Source organism: Equus przewalskii, chromosome 14 (assembly GCF_037783145.1).
Source record: "Equus przewalskii isolate Varuska chromosome 14, EquPr2, whole genome shotgun sequence".
NCBI classification, from domain to species: Eukaryota; Metazoa; Chordata; class Mammalia; order Perissodactyla; family Equidae; genus Equus; species Equus przewalskii.
In genome coordinates, this window is record NC_091844.1 from 74,001,183 (window position 1) to 74,022,442 (window position 21,260).

General features: G+C 37.4%; 1 protein-coding gene across 12 annotated transcripts in view; it reads left to right on the top strand.

Annotated features, from left to right (window-relative positions):
* LDAH (lipid droplet associated hydrolase) overlaps window positions 1-21,260 on the top strand; it is a 98,087-nt gene that overhangs the window by 17,180 nt on the left and 59,647 nt on the right. For 9 of the 12 annotated variants that reach the window (XM_070573198.1, XM_070573206.1, XM_070573202.1 and 6 more), the window contains exons 3-4: window positions 4,458-4,601; window positions 15,361-15,530. In XM_070573198.1, the coding sequence (XP_070429299.1) occupies window positions 4,458-4,601; window positions 15,361-15,530 (314 nt within the window). Of the gene's footprint in view, window positions 1-4,457; window positions 4,602-15,360; window positions 15,531-16,651; window positions 16,676-21,260 lie in introns of those variants that run through there. The other 3 variants (XM_070573200.1, XM_070573201.1, XM_070573209.1) reach the window with 2 other exon arrangements.

Below are 21,260 nucleotides of genomic sequence, written 5' to 3' on the forward strand. Positions count from 1 at the left end.
ATTGTATTTGGGTTTTAGTGGACCCTTTTAAACCAGAGACTCACATACTTCAGTTCTAAGAGCTCTGTTTTCCTTTTCTTTTTTATAGTTTCCTGTTTCCTGGGTGCACTATCATTTTCTTTGGCGTCTTGCATTGTTAGAGTTTTTACTGTGTTCTTTTTTCTGTTTGTTTGCATTAGTGTTTGTTTTTCCTGAAATGTTTGATGATCATTCATTTTTAAAAGGAGGACACAAAAAACTGATTGGAATCTTTGTATTCAGGGGTGGGACTTGTCCACAGGTGTGCCTAGGGTGACCAGCCATCCTGATCTGAGGGGTTTTCCAGGACATGTGAATTTTGGTACTAAAACCACAATAGTCTTGGGCAAAAGAGGATGGTTGGTCACCCTAGGTAATCCTCACCTTAGGGTGATTGGGTAGGGACCCAGCATTTCATTGGAGGATTTCCACCTTTCAGTATCTGCAGCTGTTTCTTGGATTGTTCAGTTTTCCCAGGAAGGTATCTTCCAGGATCCTGTTTGAGGAGTGGAAGCCTGTCTACTCATGTTCAGAGCCAAACATGGGAAAGGAGGTTGGGAGTTTCAGTGTTTATTAACACGTAATTTAACCTCTCCTCACTATAGTGCTTCTCTTTCAGCGTTAAGTAGTGAAATGAGCAAAGGAAAACGATTTGAGAACTCACTATAAAACATATTAAATCATTAAAATTCTCAAGTGATCCTATGGGAATATTAGAATCATGTGTTGTTAGTACAGTAATTGGAGATGGAGCAGACAAGGCTCCAGAGACAAGCCCAAAGTTCTGTCCACATGATAGCCTTCTACATAGGTGCTATGCCACGTTAACTTGATATATGGAAGTTTTTGTCCCCTCCAAGACTAACTGGAAGGCATAAGTCTGCAATTGGAATGTTGAATAGTTAGAGTTTCTTGGCAGTCGGGATCTAGAGATGACCACCACAGCTTCTATTACACGTTGCTCAGGCATCTGACTATGTGTATATTCAAGCATGTGTTTATAACATATTTTGATATTCTTTGATAAAATGTTTTACTTGCCTTTCTGTATTGGAATGTTTTTGACATCCCTACACCTGTAGATGTATATATATACATATTTTATTTTGGTTGCATAAACAAGACCCTTTTCATTTTCTTTGTGGTTTCCTATCCAGGAAGTTTAGTTCATGGTTCATAAAGTGTAACACAAGCCATAACATTTAAGTGGTGAAGTATGCAATGACATTGAAACATTTGCATTTCATTTTCCACTTCTATCTCTGCTTAAGTTGGATCTTCCTATTACTGGCCATTGTGGACTCTTCTGTTTCTTCAAAGGCAAGCCCTTTATTGCTTGAGGGTTTTTGAACCTGTTCTTGTCCCATCCTGCTATTCTCTTCCCTCAAATTTTTACAAAGTTGATTTCTTCTCATCTTTTGGGTCTTAGCTAAATGCCACCTCAGACATTTTTCTCAGGCCACCCTAATCTCTTTCTTTCTCTATCACATGATTCTCTTTATTTCCTTCATAGAAGTTATCACACTTTTGGGTTATTTACTTAGTTATGTGTATATGTGCTCCCACTAGAATATAAATTATAAAAAGGCCCTTTTCTTTTTTTTTTTTTTGAGGAAGATCAGCCCTGAGCTAACATCTGCTGCCAATCCTCCTCTTTTTGGTGAGGAAGACTGGCCCTGAGCTAACATCTGTGCCCATCTTCCTCTACTTTATGTGTGGGGCGCCTGCCACAGCATGGCTTGATGAGCAGTGTCATGTCCGCACCCGGGATCTGAACCAGTGGACCCTGGGCTGCCGAAGTGGAACGTGTGAACTTAACTGCTCACCACTGGGCCGCCTTTCAGTTATCCAATATTTGTTGAGCACATATCATCTGTGTGACCTTGGACAAGTTATTTAACCTCTCTGTATGTCAGTTTTCTCATCCATAAAATGGAAATAATAATAGTACTACCTCCTGTGAGGACTAAATGAGTTAGTATATGTAAAGCACTTAAATACAGCCTGGCATGTAACATGTTATAGCACTGAAAAATGTTGACTGTTATTATTTTCTAGCCCTACGAACTTTGCTGAGAGACATAAAGCATTTGAATCTGAGACATAACATGTTCCTAGAAGGTTATACTCAGTAATGTAAAAAATATCAAATCTTTCTAAATTAAGGTATAAATGAGGTGAAATTTCAAAGAGATTTTTAAAAATTGAAACTAGTAGAAATAGTTCTAAAGTTTATGAGACCAGCCTAGGAAATTTAGGAAAAGAAATAAGGAGAAGGGATTTGCCCTACCAGGTACTGAAACATTAAAAAAACACTGTACTAATTAAGGCAGGATCGTGCTGGCAGAAGAGAAAAGGAAAAAATAAGTGGAATTATTTGGAATCATAATTAACAAGCTAATGTAAGAATTCAGTGTTGGATCAGACCCATTTTAAATCAATGCAGAAAGAATGGGTTATATAATAAATGGTCTTGGAACACTTGGCTAATCACCTGGAAAGACATTGGGTTGCTACTTTGTACTTTATACGCAAAAATATTCCAAAGTTATTGAAGATTTAAATATAAAACATGAAACAGTGTCCTCCACAGCCACCCCAGCTGCTACAGCCCCTGTGTGGATACACCCCTCCTCTTTTCTTCCTCCTCCATTTGCACATCGGCCAGTCAGCTGACCACAGAGCATATGACTGCGTTGAGGAAGTTTTCACCCTGTTTAACAAAGATGGCACTAGGACCATCACAGAAAGGAATTTGGAACTTGGGTCGCTAGATCAGAATGCAACAGAAGCAAAATAACAATATGGATGATAAGGCCATCATATGTTACCATCTTGACACTGATGACAAGTTTGAATAGCTAACATTTGTACAGCACTTCTGTATATAGCAGTGTTTAAGTACTTTACATATACTAATTCACCTAGTTCTCACATAAGGTAGTGTGATCATTATTCCCATTTTATAGACAAGGAAAACAAGTTCCAAAGAGGATAAATAACTTGGCGAAGGTCACACACTTGGTAAGTGGCAAAGCCAGGATTCCAACCCGGGTAGTCTGGCTCCAGAGTCTATGCCCTTAGCCAGTTGCTGCACTGCCTATCTAGGAAACTAAAAGATATGACAATGAAGAAGAGATCAGTGAAATTTGACAAGGATAGCAGAGGTTACATCAATGTGGCAAAACCGTGGCATGTAATTTCAAAGAGGAGAAAACAATAGCATAAAGAAATAGATAAATTGGAGAAATAGACATTGATGAAAATGGATTAGTATCTATGAAGGTTAACACCTTCATCATCACAATATACATGATGATTGCAAGCTGAAAACCCTATTTCACTATCTTTTCCTCCTAAAGATGTATCAGATTGACTCTTTTTTAAAAAGATCATTGATAGATTCTATTTCTCTATTGTAAACCCATGTCAAAAATACCTTCTATACATACACAAGAAAAATCTACATGTATTAGTTGGTGGTTTTTTCCCCAAAAGATCATGCTAAACGTCTGTTAACAATATAAGCACTTGTGATAAATGACAAGGAAACAGTAGAATCCTTAAAGGTCTCTTTGTGACTGATTCTTACACTGATTTGTTTTCATACAGCTTGGTAACTGAGCATAGTCAAATCTTAAAGGGCCTTGCTGGCAGTATTAATGATTTTAGACTATACAGGTGACAATGGGAAGCCACTGGAAAGTGTTTGAGTAGATACTGCTGTGATTTGGTTTGATCTCTCTTTGGGTGCTCTGGAGAACGGATTCCAAGGGGACAAGAAGTAGATAGAAGACCTGTGAGGAGGATGTTGCAAGAAAGCCAATGGGAAGTGATAATACTAATGGAGAGAAGTGGACCCAGTTGAAATGTATTCTAGAAGCAAAGTTTACAGAACTTATTGGTGAACTGGATGTGAAGAATAGGAAGAAACCAAGAACGACTCTTGGTGTTAGGACTTGAGTATTTGCTGGTTCCATTTATTAAGCTGAGGAACAGAGTGGAAGAATTTGTTTGAAACAATTAGAGAACAAAGTAGAAACAGAAATTTTCTAAGTGATCATTCTCAGACTTAAGGTATAAACGATATTAAAATTGAGGTGTATATGTAAATGTTACTAGATTTGTAGAGCAAAGTTTGAGGAGAAATAGATCCTCTTTTCCAGTCTGCACATCATCTTATATGAGTTTATTTCTTTTTTTTTAAAGATTGGCCCCCGAGCTAGCAACTGTTGCCAATCTTCTTTTTTTTTCTTCCCAAAGCCCCCCAGTAAATAGCTATATATTCTAGTTGTGAGTGCCTCTGGTTGTGCTCTGTGGGACGCCGCCTCAGCATGGCCTGATGAATGGTGCCATGTCCGCACCCAGGATCCGAACCAGCTGGCCCCCATATGAGTTTATTTCTTTGGTTAATCTAAGGTCTGTGTTTCTTTTCTTAGGTAACCCAGGTTTTTCTGCCGCTTATGTGCCATTTGTGAAGGCTTTGTACTCTTCAGTAAACAAACGCTTTCCAGTTTGGGTTATCTCTCATGCTGGGCATGCCTTGGCCCCCAAAGACAAGAAGATTCTTACAACCTCAGATGGTATGTCTTCATTAACATCTGCTTTCCTTTACAGTGAGTGGGTGTTTATGTTTCTAAAAAACCTGCTAAGGTTAAGAGTTACACCAGTGGAAACCTCTGCTTGTGGCATTGGGCCCATCGTGCTACAGTTTGCTAATTTCAGATTTTTAAAATCATTTTAATTCTTCGGCAGGTGATTTTCTCTAAAATTTTGGGCAGGTCAAATAGTTTGTCTAGGACTTGCCTTTTCTATTTCCAACTAGTAATCAACTATATATTTGTTGATCATGCACTGTATTTCCATGGTTGTACTAAGAGGAATGGTGGAGAAAAAGTATTATAAGCCGTGGTCCTTACTCTAAAGAAACTCTCACTCTCACATTTAGAGAATGATTAAGTGATAAACTCTGGCCTGCTCATTGTGTGGATACTTAAGGAGTAAACAAAGGAAAGAATGCAGTATGGGTTTCAGAAGACTTTGTGGAGTAGATAGGTTTTGACAGTTGAGTAGAATTTGGATTTGAGGGGTGGAGGTGGGTGCACAGGTGTAACAGGCAGAAGGAGAAGCATAGCAGGGAGAGAGATTCACCAGGTATGCTGCTAGGCAAGACTGGGAGGAAGTTTCAGAAAGCTGGGGAGAGAGTTAGGACTCCATGTGGTAGATTTCTAGATGCCTTTAAATGGAGGAAGTAGTACCATAGAGATGACTTACGGGATTTCTAGCATGTTCACGCTTCTAAAAAATGGAAAATGAGAGGGCAAAAGAAAGATATAACCTAACTTCTCTGAAGGCATCCCATTCAAGGGCCATTTGTCCTAAAGGTAGCCCTTAGTTAATTTGAGGTGGGAGAGGGGTGGCTATGGCCTCATTGCCTAGTGTTCTGGTATGTCTCTCCTGTGATATGAGCATCATGTACTTACTGAGCATCTAATGAAAGGGGAAACCGTGTGTTGGGGGGCAGGTGATATGGGAACTCTCTATACTAATCTGCTGAAATTTTCTGTAAATCTAAAATCATTCTGAAAAAATCTGTTAATAAAAAAATACTGCAATTTAAAAATAACAATATTTACATTTTACTTTTTATCATAGTATTAGTCAGCTTGGACTGCCATAACAAAACTATGGAATAGGTAGCTTAAATAACAGAAATTTATTTTCCCACAGTCTGGAGGCTGTGAGTTCAAGATTAGGGTTTCAGCATGATCAGTTTCTGGTGAGAGCCCTCTTCCTGGCTTGCAGATGGCTGCCTTCTCTTTGTTTTCTCACATGACAGAGAGACAGAGAGTCAGGAAGCTCTCTGCTCTCTTCTTATAAGGGCACTAATCCTGTCATAAGGGCCCCACCCTCAAGACCTCCTCTAACCCTAATTACTTCCAAAAGGCCCCGTCTCCAAATACCATCACATTGGGGGTTAGTGCTTCAACATGAGAATTTTAGGGGGTGCAAACATTCAGTCCAGAACAATCATGAATGGGAACATTATGTATTGGTATCCCAAATTTGATCACAAGTGTAGGTCAGCATATCCATATGACGTTGCACATGAGCAAGGGTAAAACATACAAGTTACCTCTTAAAACATTTTTACTAAATATTTGTACAAGTTTTAGTAGCTGCCTTTGGTCTATCCTCAGAAGTATTACCTGACAGTTTTTAGAAGCTGGTCTTTTGAAGCCTTGATCCTATTGAGGAGTGAAGGAAAAGTTTCTGTTCCAAGTGGAATTTCTTTCCACAGTCGTAAACATCTACAGGTGTGCTAAATTTGTAAGAATCCCTTTATTTGAAGAAGTGGGTGAAATTAAGAGGCGATTCCTATTTTTATCCTATTTTTAGCTGCTAGCTGGAACCTATGGTCAAAACACAACATAGTTATTCCAGAATTTGGGAAACAAAATCACCAACATACAACAGAGTAGATGCTCTGTGGTTCTGTGGTCAGTTTGGAATTTGGTTCTCTTTTCTTTTCCCTCCTGAAGCCATGGCTCAGACTCTTCCTGTGTTGTCTCACTGTGAACATCTCAACTCTCTGGCTCTTGACCTCTCCTCTTAATTCTCACATATGGTAGTATAGATCAGCTTCCTGAAATGTTAGTTTTGGTTCTAGAGTCCTGTGTTAATTTTAAATTGACTTCGACATCAGATGCCACCTCTTGAGAATGGAGTTTAAGCCTCCTTTTTTCCTAACTCCATTTACTCAATTTAATCATTTTTGAGTACCTGCAGTGAACTTGTCTCTTTGCCAGCGCTTAGGGAAAAATTCACCTGTGCTTAAAATAAATCTGTTGCACTCACGTTGTGTATTATTAGGTAATACCATTATCTGGACTTCCTGTATCTTTCTTTTTAAGGCATCACATGTAAGATTACCCTTGTCTCAGCAAACTCTGTATTCCTCTCTGCTAAAACAGTTTCCACCATTAGTGCTCAGGCCCTTGGTAAGCAAGATCATCCAGACTTTGTTTCAGCACTTCAGTTGCTCAGATTTCTTCTACTACCACCTCCACCTACTCTACCCTTGTTACTTCCCTAATTATCTTCTATTGATAATTATAGATCTACAGATTCATGCAATCCTTATTATAATTATATTTAGAATTATAGTTCTACAGATTGAGTGCAATTCCAATATAAATTCCTACCAAAATTCCAGTGGCATTTTTCACAGAAATAGAAAAAAAATTCCCAAATTCATATGGAACCACAAAAGACACCAAATAGCCAAAATAACCTTGAGAAAGGAGAACAAAGCTGAAGGCATCACACTTCCTGATTTCAAACTATATTACAAAGCTGCTAATCAAAACATTATGGTACTGGCATAAAAACAGACCAGTGGAGCAAGATAGATAGCCCAGAAATGAACCCATGCATAGGATCAACTAATCTTTGACAAAGGTACCAGGAATATACAATGGGGAAAGGATTTTATCTTCAGTAAATGGTTTTGAGAAAACTGGTTATCCACATGCAAAAGAATGAAATTGGACCCTTATCTGACTTCATACACAAAAAAATTAACTCAAAATGGATTAAATACTTAAATTTAAGACCTGAAACCATATAACTCCTAGAAGAAAACATAGGGAAAACCTCCTTGATATGGGTCTGGGCAGTGATTTTTTGGATATGACACCAAAAGCACAAGTAATAAAAGCAAAAATAAACAAGTGGGACTGTGTAAAGCTAAAAATCTTCTGCACAGCAAAGGAAACAATCAACAATATGAAAAGGCACTCTGTGGAATGAGAAAAAAATATTTGCAGTTCATATATCTGTGTAAGGGGGTAATTTCCAAAATATATAAAGAGCTCATACCTCTCAATTGCAAAAGAAACCTAATGGCCGGATTAAAAAATGGGCAAATATTTCCATAGAAGACATGCAAATGACAGACAGGTATATGGAAAGATGCTCAACATCACTAATTAATGCAAATCAAAACCACAATGAGATTCACCTCACACCTGGTGGGATGGCTATTATCAAAAAGATAAGAGATAACAAATGTTGACGAGAGTGTAGAGAAGAGGAAACCCTTGCACACTGTTGGTGAGAATGTAAATTGGTACAGCTGTTATGGAAAACAGTAGGGAAATTCCTCAACAAATTAAAAATTGAGCTGCAATCCCACTTCTGGGTGGATATTCAAAGGAAGTGAAATCAGTATCTCGAGAGATATCTGTAATATTTGTTACAGCATTATTCACAACTTATGGATAATTCCAAGAAATGGAAACAACTTGTGTCCATCAATGGATGAATGGATAGAGAAAAATGTGGTATGTATATACGGTGGAATATTATTCAGCCATAAAAAAGAAGGAAATCCCGCCATTTGCAACAACATGGATGAGCCTGGAGGATGTTATGCTAAGTGAAATAAGCCAGACACAGAAAGACATTTATGCTGCATGATCTCACTTATATGTGGAATCTAAAAAAGTCAAACTCATAGAACCACAGAACAAGAACTGTGGTTGCCAGGAGCTGAGGGGTGGGGAAAATGGCAAGTTGTTGGTCAAAGGGTACAAACTATCAGTTGTAAGATGAGTGAATTCTGGGTATCTAATGTACAGGATGGCGATTATAGTTAATACTGTATTGTATAATTGAAATTTGCTAAGAGAGTGAATCTTATGTTTTCACCATAACAACAACAAAGAAAGGTAACTGTTCCCTTGATCCTGAGCCTCTTGATAGTAGTTCCCTCAGTTAGGAATGCCTGCAGCACTCACCTGGGCACACATCACTGGTCGCGAGCTCCACAGACATTTCCCCCAACAGAGCCCCTATTTATGGCTGGGCCGGCTCTTGTGGTTCTTATGATTGCAGGATGCACTTCAGCAAGAAACCCTCAGGCAACTTTGAGGAACAAGATTTATTACTGGACGGTACATGGCACTCCTGAGGGTGACATTTTCAAAAGCGCTGCCATAGATCTTTACCAGTAAACACTCAGGAGGAAAACCAGTAGAAAGTATCTGTTGTGTGTCTCAATTTTGGGGAAATGTCTTTAATTCTTATTTTAAATTGACACTTATTATTTGTAACTTTATTTTGAGTATGCTTATTGCTTAGGCTGCTTGTGTACTATTGAGTTAATCACTTAGTAATTAGAGCCTGGGTCCTTTGCTACCTAATGAGAACAGTGCCATCTAGAGGCATTAGCCCACAGGGCCACCACAGGGCCAAAGGAAGCTGTGGTTTCTAGAGGAGATGAAAGGGCAACTCATCATCATCAAGGATTTATTGACGACCTACTGGGTTATTATGTGTGGGGCTGCAGAGGTAGACGAAGAAATAGAAATGCTGCCTTTTACCTTACTCACTTTCCATCTGTGTTCTTAGTAAGCTGAATGTTCTGAGAAGGGCAAGCAGGGCTGTGGGTCTCCCAGCACCCCCAGTCAACCCGAAACAGTCCTGCTTTCAGCTCTTTTACACATTGGAGGTCATGTTTGCAAATGCATGCTATAGTTGATTTCTTTGGATAGGCAGGACAGATATTTTATTCGTCATCCAAGATTATTGTTCTAAAGTACAGGTTTTCTGACACGCAAAATATGGTGTGAAAAATATGTAATCGTTGGGAGAAAAGACATAAGCTATAACCACACATCAAATGTTGAAAGTATGTTTTGCTTCGTATTAGCACATGTTAAAATTATGAACAGTTGGAAATAATATTCTAGTTGCACCACATTATCACAATCATAAATTGAGTATAATTGGGAGAACAGATGTTCACCAATGTCAGAAGGGGGTGATTCAAGAAAAAAAAGTGTGAAAAGAAAATTTGAGGAATTAGAAGTATAAACTCTGGCTTTGATTTACTATAGAGTCAGCTTACTTGATGGCAGATTCATTATCAACTATTTTAAATCATTTGTTCAAAAAGTATAACATAAAAGCTGGAAATCATAGTGGTTTAGTTTCAGCTGATAAAACATTATCTAAAAAAGTTACACAGTCTTTCAATTAATGATAGATTTGGGTCATGCTTATCCAAAGAAATAGTAAACCACTCCCATTCCAGTACCCAAAACTGAAAGAAAGAGAGAAAAACCAGTAGAGTTTTCTCTCTTGCCAGGACTGTGATTGGCAGAGGAATGTAGAGGTGAAATGGAATGACTAGATGAGCCGAAGGCAGAGACAATGAGTCAGTCAAGTCTCGGGGTCCACAGTAACTAGAAATAACGTGTCAGTCTCTAAGTAGGTGGGAAGAATCAGATAACCAAAGGACAGAGCAAGAATAGAAGTTAGGAATCAAGCGAATTGTTGGTCTTGGGGACCACAGAAGTAAGAGGCACTGCAGGATTAGGGAGAATAGCCTTGAGGTCAACATGCTTTAACACAGCCTAATTGTTGCTCATCCCTTTGAGATCCTTAGATATCTTCTCACGGCTCACACAATGGAGTCCAGACTTCTTGGTGATATTCAGTGTCCTGTTTGATCGAGTTGTAACCTTCCTTTCTAACCTTATTTGTTCCACCTCTCCTTATAACCATAGATAGCCAAAGGACTCGTTGCTGTGTCCAAAATTACACCACACACTTTCATCCCTCTTGCTTTTGTTATTTGCTAAGTCTTTGCGTTATGTTCTCCTTTCTGAGTCAGTCAATCAGTCTCTTCCTCTCTCTCTCTCCCTCTCATATCCCCTATTTTCCCCGTTGAAATCCTTAGCAGATCATTGGTTTTGGTCAAGTAGAAAGCATAATTTGATGACCTTAGTTTTCACCATCTGTTTGGAGAATAATAATTAAAAAATATTTTATAAGACATGTATGGGGTTTATGAAGTTTTTTGTTTGTTTTTTAAGTGAGATAGCAGATTTAATTAGAGTATACCTACCATGCCCTCACTGTGTTGCATACCTTGATGGTTAACAAGAGTCGCACCAACGTTTAGATACAGGGAACTTACAAAATACTTAAGAAGCGGGGAAAGTTGAGGCCTACGCTATGAGAGTGTACTTCCTATCAGCTTAGTAAACTCAGGGGACAGTCATGAAAGGAAGGTGACTTAAGGAAGGTGACTTTGGATTGGTGAATTAAGTAAACATAAAGAATTTGGGACAGTTCTCATCCACTGCTCACTGATGTTTAACATGAACTTAGATAATTGGGGCTTTTGTATTCTTGTGGGAGTAGTGAAGAAGTGAATGGTGGTTTTCCCTATAAAATTGATGTAAGATAGCTAGGAACAGGATGTCAAAGCATTGATAGTTAAAATTTTTCTTTTATTTTGAGAAATTTTTTAAAAATATAGAAAAGTACAAATAATTGTTTAACAGTCCAAGATTCTGTTAATCACTATTCTGTTGATAGTTCACACTGCCATAATTGCTTCAATATTTTTTGTGAATAAAATAATACAGGAAAAGTTCCATTTTTTGATATTGTATCTCCAGTTCTACTGTCATGAATTTAGAGTAAATTTCATGTCTCTTTTTGTACTTTTGGTTATATATATATAATAATGGATAGTTTATGATATTGTTTTGTGTTTTTAAAATTTTACCTATATTCATCTTGCTCAAAGCATTCTTTAAAATATGAAGTGCTATTTTTAGCCCTTTAATCTCTACATATAAGTCATTTAATTAGTTATTATTAAAGTATAACTTTGGAGTAATTATAGGGGCAGGATGGAAGAGTTTACTAGTTGAGAAAATTCTGGTGTGAGATTAAGAGAGTTACTGTCTACAGACTCAGTTCTAGCAAAAGGCTCAGGTAGCACTGATCTCCAGTCTTATTAGTTCTGTTGTGGTCATAGATGACTTGTAAGTACTGCTTGTGTGACAATATATAGTAAAACTTAGGCGTTTATATTCAATGTGTAGCTAGACATACATATATGTGTATGTATTGTTAAATTTAGACCATTGTGATTGCATTCAAATATGAAAAGTTATACATTTATAGTATTATGCATGTAGTAAAGAGTATTTTCTGCGAATTTATCTTGGGTTACTTGGAGAAAGGCACTGTACTTTTTATGAATCCAAAGAGATTTCTATTGTGATCTGATGAAACTATTCTTTTCTCATGGGAATGCTTCAGTGTTTTATAACTGTGTTTTTATCTATTTCTGTTTCCTCTTGTTAGACTGTGAACTCCTTGAAGACCAGGGGAGTATAGTGTATTTATATTTGTATTTTCAATATTACGATGGGCCAAGTAGTCACTGTTTTCTGTCAGAGTAGTCAATTTCGTTCATGTGAAATGAAAGAAAATAATAGTTATCAGATTTACCTATGTCCTGAAGCATAATATTTTGATCCAAAAGTGACAAAATTTTAATAACTGGATCAATCCACTTGAACAACTAAATGAAAAGTAAATGTGAAGTACCAATATTACTTAATTCCTCTATGAACTAGTTAGGAACAGATTATATACGTACCTTTTGAAATAAACTTCAGAATTGATAAATGAGCTGTAAAGTGAATTCCATAGAAATGAGCCTAAGAGATAGGGTCAGGTTCTAAAGGGAATTGTCAGTATCGTATTCAGGACCGTATATTGATAAAGATATGGTGAATTGGATTATCATCCAGCAAGTCAGACAATTCTTAATTTAGAAACAGATTATGTTCCAAGTGTGTTAGTTGATTGTAATTTGGAGTACATTTTCCCTATAGAAAGAATGGTATACATAATTTCCATATTATCATCTGATTTTGATATAATTGAGTGTAATTTTTTACTGCATTTTATGGAGGGTAAGTTAATGATTCCTAGCATTTTTTCAGAGTATGTTAAAATAATAATAGGCATGAAAATATGTAATCAAGTATATAGATAATCTTTCAAACTTTAGTTTTTGCTAGTAAAATAATGTCCAGATAGCACATTTAAATTTTCTATCATTGATTATTTATTTATAGAAAGTACTTTGCCCATTAATCTCGTTACTTCAGCAAACACTAGCAAGTAGTGTGTTTATCTTGGAAATCTACTGAACAGTTCCCAAAAGTAAAGCCAGATTTCTCTCTGAAATATTCATTTGCATAATCATTTGAATTATCATGTTCATTGAAGTTCATATGAAATATGTTTTAGGACGTTATTTCTGGTGTCAGTGAAGTTTTAAAATGTTTATTGGATTTAGCTCATTTTCTTTCCCTTTGCTCTAACCATGTAAGTGTTCTTGGTATGTATTTGAGGGAGAACTTCAATGACAGGAATTAAAATGATAGCAATCATAACGTTAATTTCTCAAACAGTTTATGCCGGACATTTTGTGCTATATGCTTTAAAAGTGTTATGCAAACAACATTCCTAGGAGGCTAGAATTGTTATTTCTGTTATAAATATGAAGAGACTGAAGCCAGGTTAAAGGATTTGCCCAAGTCACCCAGTTAGTAAGGTGCTCAGCTGGGGTTTAGACCCAGATGTATCTTGTCTCCAATGCCCGTGATCTTTGTACTACATCATACTGTCCCAATGAAAGGAAGACTTTGACATTTTCAAATGTTGTATATTTTGAAAAATAAAGAATTTGGTTTGCACTATTATAGGTGTTTGTTTTGGGGTATCAGAGAACAGTATGATCACTTCTGGGTGAAGTGGTGAGAGAAGATACACTAAGGGTAGAGGAGTATGTAAACTACTCAAACTTAAATATAATATTTAATAAACATTTGGATTTGGAGAATGAATTCTAGGCTGACCTGGGACGAAGATTAGGGCAGAACATGTCTTAACTGGGAGATCAGTACCACCACAGCAATAGGGAACTAAGCTTCATTGATTCAATGAAAAGCTCTTCAATAACTGTATGCCAGGCATCGGGGAACAGAGATAAGCGAGCATGAAATGTAAAGTAGGAATAAATTAGGAGTAGTGTGGTGAGATAAAAGGGGAATGTTGTGGAAACTGAAAGGAAAGGGACTTTACTCCTCACCTACTGAATCATGAAAAGACTCCTCAGAAGAGATAACACTTGTTGAAAGTCTGAAAGATGAGGAGGAGTTAGCTAGACTCGCAAGAAGAGCTGAGCACCAAAGGAAATAAAAACAGTATGTGCTGATAACACGGAAGAGCAGTCCTTCATAATGAATTCTGGGTACCTTGTGATTAAAAATATACTTTGCATTAGTACCTTGCAGGAGTCATGAAGGCAAGAAATTTGGTATTCCAATGATTCAAATTTTAGGAAGTAGTTGAACTATGTTGTGATATTTTGAAATATTATACCCTGTCATTGGGGTTGTGTATATGTTCATAGGGAAAATCTGTTGAAGTTTTCTATGTTTATAGAATATTAGAGCAGGCAGCATCCTCAGAGAGCATCTAGTCAGTTCATATTTTCACTCAACAATAAAATTTACTGTGTTAAAGAGGACACAGAGATGAAAAGATGGACCTGGCTTCAAGGAGCTCATGGCCTACGAGAGGAAATAAACAGACACTTATACAAGCTTGATAAAGTGCTATAATCAGAGTGGAATACTGGTTAAGTGCAAAGTGCTTCATTTTTCTTGAAGATTAGCTAAATAAAGTTTTAATTAGCTCTTGAAGAATCTAGAAAACAGTTCATTTGTGAAAGAAAGAAAGGATATTTCAGGTCAGGACTGTGCTGGTTAAAAGGCACAGTTGACAACATTGCTACTTAAGTCTTTTAATATGAGTTCTTCAGACAAACAAAAACTATCTAAAATAATGAAGCAGTGTCATGAATTTTCTTAGTTGTCTATTAATAATATAAATCAGCCTAACCAGTTGTTCTCAAAGTGTGGTCCTGGGACCAGCCGCATCTCCTCAAAGCTTACAAATGCAAATTCTCAGGCCCCAACCCAGACCTACTAAATCAGGGATTTTGGTGGTGGGGCCCAGCAATTAGTGTTTTAACAAGCCCTCCAGAGGATTCTGATGCATGCTCAAGTTTGAGAACCATTGGCCTAAGCTAACAGGAGTTCATGGAATAGTTGAAAGTTCATGGGTTTTGAGGACAGACAGACCTGGGTTGGAATCTCACCTCTCATACTTAATAGGTATGTGACTGTCATCTACCACCTAGTGTCTGTGAGCTTTGGTATTTTCATCTATAAAATGAAGATAACAATACTTCCTTTCCAGGGTTGTGGTGAGGATTGGTTGATAAAATTTAAACAAAGTGTCTAACACTGTAGCTAGCACGTGTAGGCTTTAAATAAATGATAACTACTACTATTGTTAGTTATTTTTTAAACATATTTTTCCCAGTGAATTTATTACTTTCACTTATTGAAATAAAAATGTGAAAATGTGAAAAACTCATATTTTTGCTTTTAGATCCAAATGCTCAAGAAGTTAAGGACATCTACGGACTCTGTGGTCAAGTAGAACACAAGCTAGCTTTCCTGAGAACTCATGTACCAAAGGAGATGAAACTTGTGCTCATCGGCCATTCAATAGGCTGCTATATTTCCCTTCAGATTTTGAAGCTTGCCCCTGAGCTCCCAGTAAGTATGCCTCAGGAGGTGACTCCAGGGGCTTTGTTATGCACTTGCACACGTCCTCCTCGGCTTTCCTTTTCTCTTCTGTTTCTTGTATAATTGATAAACAGAACAGAGAGAGGGATCTTTGGTGGCTTTCTTTGTCCTTCCCTCCATATCCCTGTGGCCCTGTGTGAGTGTATGTTCATGCAATTTCCATAACATTTCAAAAAATAATGCTGAAGGAGGTAGGAACTTTCCAAATGAATGCCTTTTAATCTAGGGTTATTTGGAATTCTTAAGTTATGTATAAGTTGTCTTTTATAAATGAATATTTAAGAGCAGTCACCAGCCAAGACCAAGACAAGAATCTGTCTTTATTGAAAGAGTATTTTGCAAATGTTCATGCCTCCTTTCAAAGGGAAAAAATTTATCATCATCATCATTGACAGGCAAGCAGCTGTCCTTATGGAATACCAAATCTTTATTAGTCTTAAGTCTGGATCCCTACCTGTTCTATAGCTTGGAGGCTTTTTTGAGACAGTCATTCATTCGTTCATTCATAAATACTTATTGGGTGCCACTATGTTCCAGATATTAAACAAGACACTGGAAACACAACACCCTATTTAAAGTGCCCAGAAAAGATTGTGAACTACAAGAAACTTCAAAACAAAACAGAAACTTGTACTTTCACTAACATATACCATTGAAATGACCCATTGAATGGACGGGTCATAAATTATTTCTTCAACAAAAATTATTACTTCATTCAACAAACATATATTAAACACTGCTGTGTGTCGGGCCTTGTGCTGTATTTTGAGGATGTCCCAGTGAATAAGACAGTCTTTGAGGTAAGAGAGTCTGAAGTCTAATGGAGGAGACAGACTAACCCATAGGTGTGCTAACTGCTATCTTATGTAAGCACTGGGTGTGTGGGAGCATGAAGGAGTGCTATTTAATCTGAATCTGGATGCAAGATATGGAGTGATTTCCTTGTGGAATCTCTCTGTCTTAGGATTTTGACTTTTCTCACCCCACGTGATAAAATATCTCCAGTGGAGCTTTGGAGCTTACTAGAAATTTGTTCCTTTTCCTGCCATCTTGACACACTTACTTCTTCTTCTTTTTTTTTTTTTTTTGAGGAAGATTAGCCCTGAGCTAACTACTGCCAGTCCTCCTCTTTTTGCTGAGGAAGCCTGGCCGTGAGCTAACATCCATGCCCATCTTCCTTCCATGTCCGCACCCGGGATCCGAACTGGCGAACCCCAGGCCGCCGAGAAGTGGAACCTGCAAACTTAACCACTTCACCACTGGGCCAGCCCCCTGACACACTTACTTCATGCTCATAATTGCCCTTAGGAAAAGTATGACTGTAGCCTCCCTGGGTGTGGTTTTTAATACCAAATGGAGGTTGTTAATTTTCTCTTATTGGGTATGAGAAAATGTATTTTTTATTTCTAAATGTAAATTCAATAAATTCAAGATAGCACTCCATTCACTATATTATTGCTTCTACTCTGTTTCTTTCCTCCCTAGATAAGGTGTCTTGGTCAGAAAGCAGACTTCATTTTTGTTTTTAGCATTTTGCATGGCTTCTAATCCCTCTGTGTGTTCTCAATCTCCTCTCTAGCACTCTGTTATGAGGTTACCATCTCTACAGTGTTCAGCCCTGCCACTTAGTGGTTCTGTTTGCACAGTTGCTGCGAGTGCTGGCTCTAGAGCCAAGACAACTAGGTTCAAATATTTGCTGTCATATTTTGTTTCTGTGACCTTGGACAAGTTATTGAATCTCTCTGTGCCTTTGTTTCCTCATCTGTAAAATGAGGATAATAAAATGTTCTGCAATATTTTAAGGATTTAAATGTTCAAAGGAGTTTTGTGAGGCATTATATAAAGAATTAAGAATGGTACCTAAAACTTGAAAGTTCCCTACAGGTATTAGCTATTATTATGATGATGCAAATGACAGTGGAATCATTGGCTCAGTCATTAGGTTAACAACTGTATTACTTACCTACAGCTGTGTAACAAATTGCTGCAAAACTTAACAGCATAAAATGATACACATTTATTCTCTCACTGTTTCTGTGGGTCTGGCATCTGGCCACAACTTAGCTGAGTCCTCTGCTTCAGGGTCTCTCATAAGACTGTAATCAAGGTGTCTTCCAGGACTTCAGTCTCTTCTGAAGATTTGAATTGAGAAGGATCTGCTTCCAAGCTCACTCACATGGTTCTTGGCAGGACTCAGTTCCTCAAGGGTTGTTGGACTGAGGGCCCTGGTTCATCACTGGCAGCTGAGTGGAGGCTACCCTCAATTCTTTAACACGTGGGTCTTTCTAACTTACCTCATCAGAGCAAGTGTGGGAGAAGAGCCAGAGAAAGAGTCTGCTGGCAAGATGGAAGTCACGGGCTGTAACCTAATTACAGAAATGATATCCCATTACTTTTATAGTATTCTATTGGTTAGGAGCAAATCACCAGGTCCAGCCCCCACTCAAGAGGAATGGATTACACTGAAAGATGAATATTAGAAGGTGGGATCACTAGGGGCCATGTCAGAAGCTGCCTACCCCACCACTACTACAGTTAGGATTTCACTTGTGTAATGTATAATCAAGCATGTAAATATATAGATACATATAAATTAAAATACTGAGTTTATTTCCCAGTGTAGGAAGTGACTTGATCATGTCAAATAAATGTAGCAAACTGATATGAAGTACAATTTGTGGTTATTAGTTGTTCTAGATGTTTTAAAATTTTTTAAAAATCTTTCAAAGAGAGTACGTGCATATTTGAAATAATAATAGCATTGCTATTTGTGATGGTTCATCTTATGTGTCAGCTTGACGGAGCTAAGGGATACCCAGATAGCTGGTAAAACATTATTTCTGGGTGTGTCTAGAAGAATGTTTCTGGAAGAGATTAGCAGAATGAGTAAAGATCTGCCCTCACCAATACAGGCAGCATCATCCAATCAGGTAAGGGCCCAAATAGAACAAAAACTTGGAGGAAGGGCAAATTCTTTCTCTCTTTCTTCTTGACCTGACCTCCATCTTCTCCTGCCTTTGGACATTGGAGCTCTGGATTCTCAGGCCTCCAGACTTCGAGACTTACACCAGCGGCACCCGCAGTTCTCAGGCCGTCAGCCTCTGACTAGGAGTTATACCATCGGCTCCCCTGGTTCTCAGGCTTTCGAACTTGGACTGAATTACACCACTGGCTTTCCTGGTTCTCAGCCTGCAGACAGCTTATTGTGGGACTTCTCAGCCTCCATAGTCACATGAGCCAATTCCTACATTAAGTCTCTTTTTATATATATCCATATATATGTGCTGTTGGTCCTGTTTCTCTGGACAACTCTGACGAATACACTTTTCTATAAATATAGGGAAGAAAATACTCATTTCTGAATCCTTCACAGTTTATTAACTTAATCACAGATCTGTCCTTTTGATTTTGTTTGTTTGTTCCACATCTGTTCTGCATGTAATATACAGATTATCTTGTGAATATTTGAAAACAGTTGTTCAACACTTTTGTTTTGAACCCATCTCTCTTTTTTGGCTTGCATTCACAATGTCTGTTGGGGAAGAAGTCCAATGCATCTTAAGGTAAATGTAGCTTCTTATAGCTTCTTCAGCTTTATAACTTTCTAATTATTGGTCTACTTTCAGATGTTCTTGCCCTTGCACGAATAGGAAAAGGGAAAAGGAAGGTGAAACAGGAGCTTAACCTAGTCTGTTTGTGGAGACATAACTCATACTATGATTATAGAGTTTTCAGAGAAACATGCGAAACTGTGTTTTCTTAAAAAAGGTGTATTCTAGAAAATAATGCATGCAATAAATTGTGCATAAAGGTCACCCAGGAAGGAGGGTGAACATCTGTATGATTTTTTTATTATTCAAAAGCTTTATCTGGTTTCAATTAACTGCATTGTTGAAGTCCTCCTACATGTCTTTAAACACCTGGCCCGGTTAATATTGGCGGTGTGACCCCTGCTGAAGTGTTGAAATTTCAGTGTCTCTAGGCTGCTCTAAGACAGCACAGTGCCTGCGTGCCTAAAGGTAGCATGACACGCTCCATTTAAGATGCATTTGACAATCAAGTAAGTTTGTGTAAGCCAGAGTGTTGCAGTCCCTAATCATTTTGCCAAAAATATGTTAGCTGTTATGTTTTATAACATATGAAGTGCAATAATAAGAAACTTGTGTTTCCATCTCTTCTGTTATTTTTACTGGAATATTTGACTCCCATAAGATTTTGAGGACATATGTGTAGTTTAGTAGCTGGTTTATTTGGTTTTATTTTGGTTCAGTTCTTTACAATATTTTTGTAACTAATTTTAGGAAACTTTGGTCTTAACATCATTTTAAGAGACTTACTGCATATTTTAAACATAGTATCTGACCTATATTTTAATATACTAAAAAAAATCGGCTCTTTTAAAAATATGGTATTGAAATTTTTTTTCTTGAAGCGAATTTGGAACCTAGCATTATAGAAATTCTTCATATATTTTGATAGTAATGTCCAGAGTAAAAAACTCAAAAAGAAGCTGAGAAAATCAATAATTGGAAGACTGTTAAATAGTAGCTATTGTGACTTATAATAATAAACACAATTTTAGATTCATAGGATCTTAGAGCTGAGGTGGGCTTTAAGAAAATCTAGTCCCATCTTTCATTTTATAGGTGGGAACTGAGAGAAAAGTGCCTTGCCAGGATTCAGCCTCTGTTCTGTGTGAAACCAGGAATGGGGTACGGTTATATTAGCTGTGGGGATAAGGAGAGTCTAAGAAGATATTTGATGGCTCATTTGATGGCTCTTTCAACCTTCGGGTGACAGCAGAGCCTACAGATAGTGTGGTATGTTCTGGAGTGTACACGCTAGCTTCATGCAACTCATTACATTGCAGCTCAAGGAACAGGAGACCCCATGAATACTGTTCAAGCAATTTGGGCTGAGGGGACGACATGGGAACAAAAAAGTAGCAGTCTTATCCTCACTATCTAGAATCTTCTTTCTCTCAACATCAATTCTCTGTACGTTAAAAATGTACCATCTGATTTTCCCAATAAATTGTTTGCATAAAGTTTAAGTTTGGAAGTTGAAAGCCTGTGATTCTTAACCAGACTCTGCACTGAGTCATGAGATGAACTTCAAGTAATTTAAATTTTATTTCCCTCTAAGAATTTATATAGTATTTAATGATAACACTTCCTCCCCTTCCAGGGGTATCAGATCTTTCAAAACTTAATTTTTATATTATTTGGCTTTCTTTGAGGAAAATGCACAATAACATAGAGCATCCTTTGCCTGTGTGGTTGGCAAAAATATCTTCTCTCTAAATGAAATTTCCAGATTAAACTTACTCCTTTAAGCACCAGACTGTTTTATCCAATTGGATAAAAATTTGTCTAAAATATATTATTTATTTATCTGCCTTCTTCAAGAATTAATATTGATTATGGAGGAATTAGTGACTCAAGGACATCATTTTGATAGTGTTATTCTACTACCATCAAAGGGATTTTGCCTTTGTCCTGAAATTTCTTAGATGACAGTGCTTTTTTAAAAAAATTCTCTTGTCAATTTATTTTATAGTTTTTCTATCTCCTCATTCAGTGTTAGGTGCCTCTTCTTTTCCCTACTTAAAATTTGTTGTTACTAATTTCCTGTGAGTAGAGAAAACACATAACCGTATTAGAATTTTGTCTCAAGTAAGAATGAACAGGTCTTAAATGA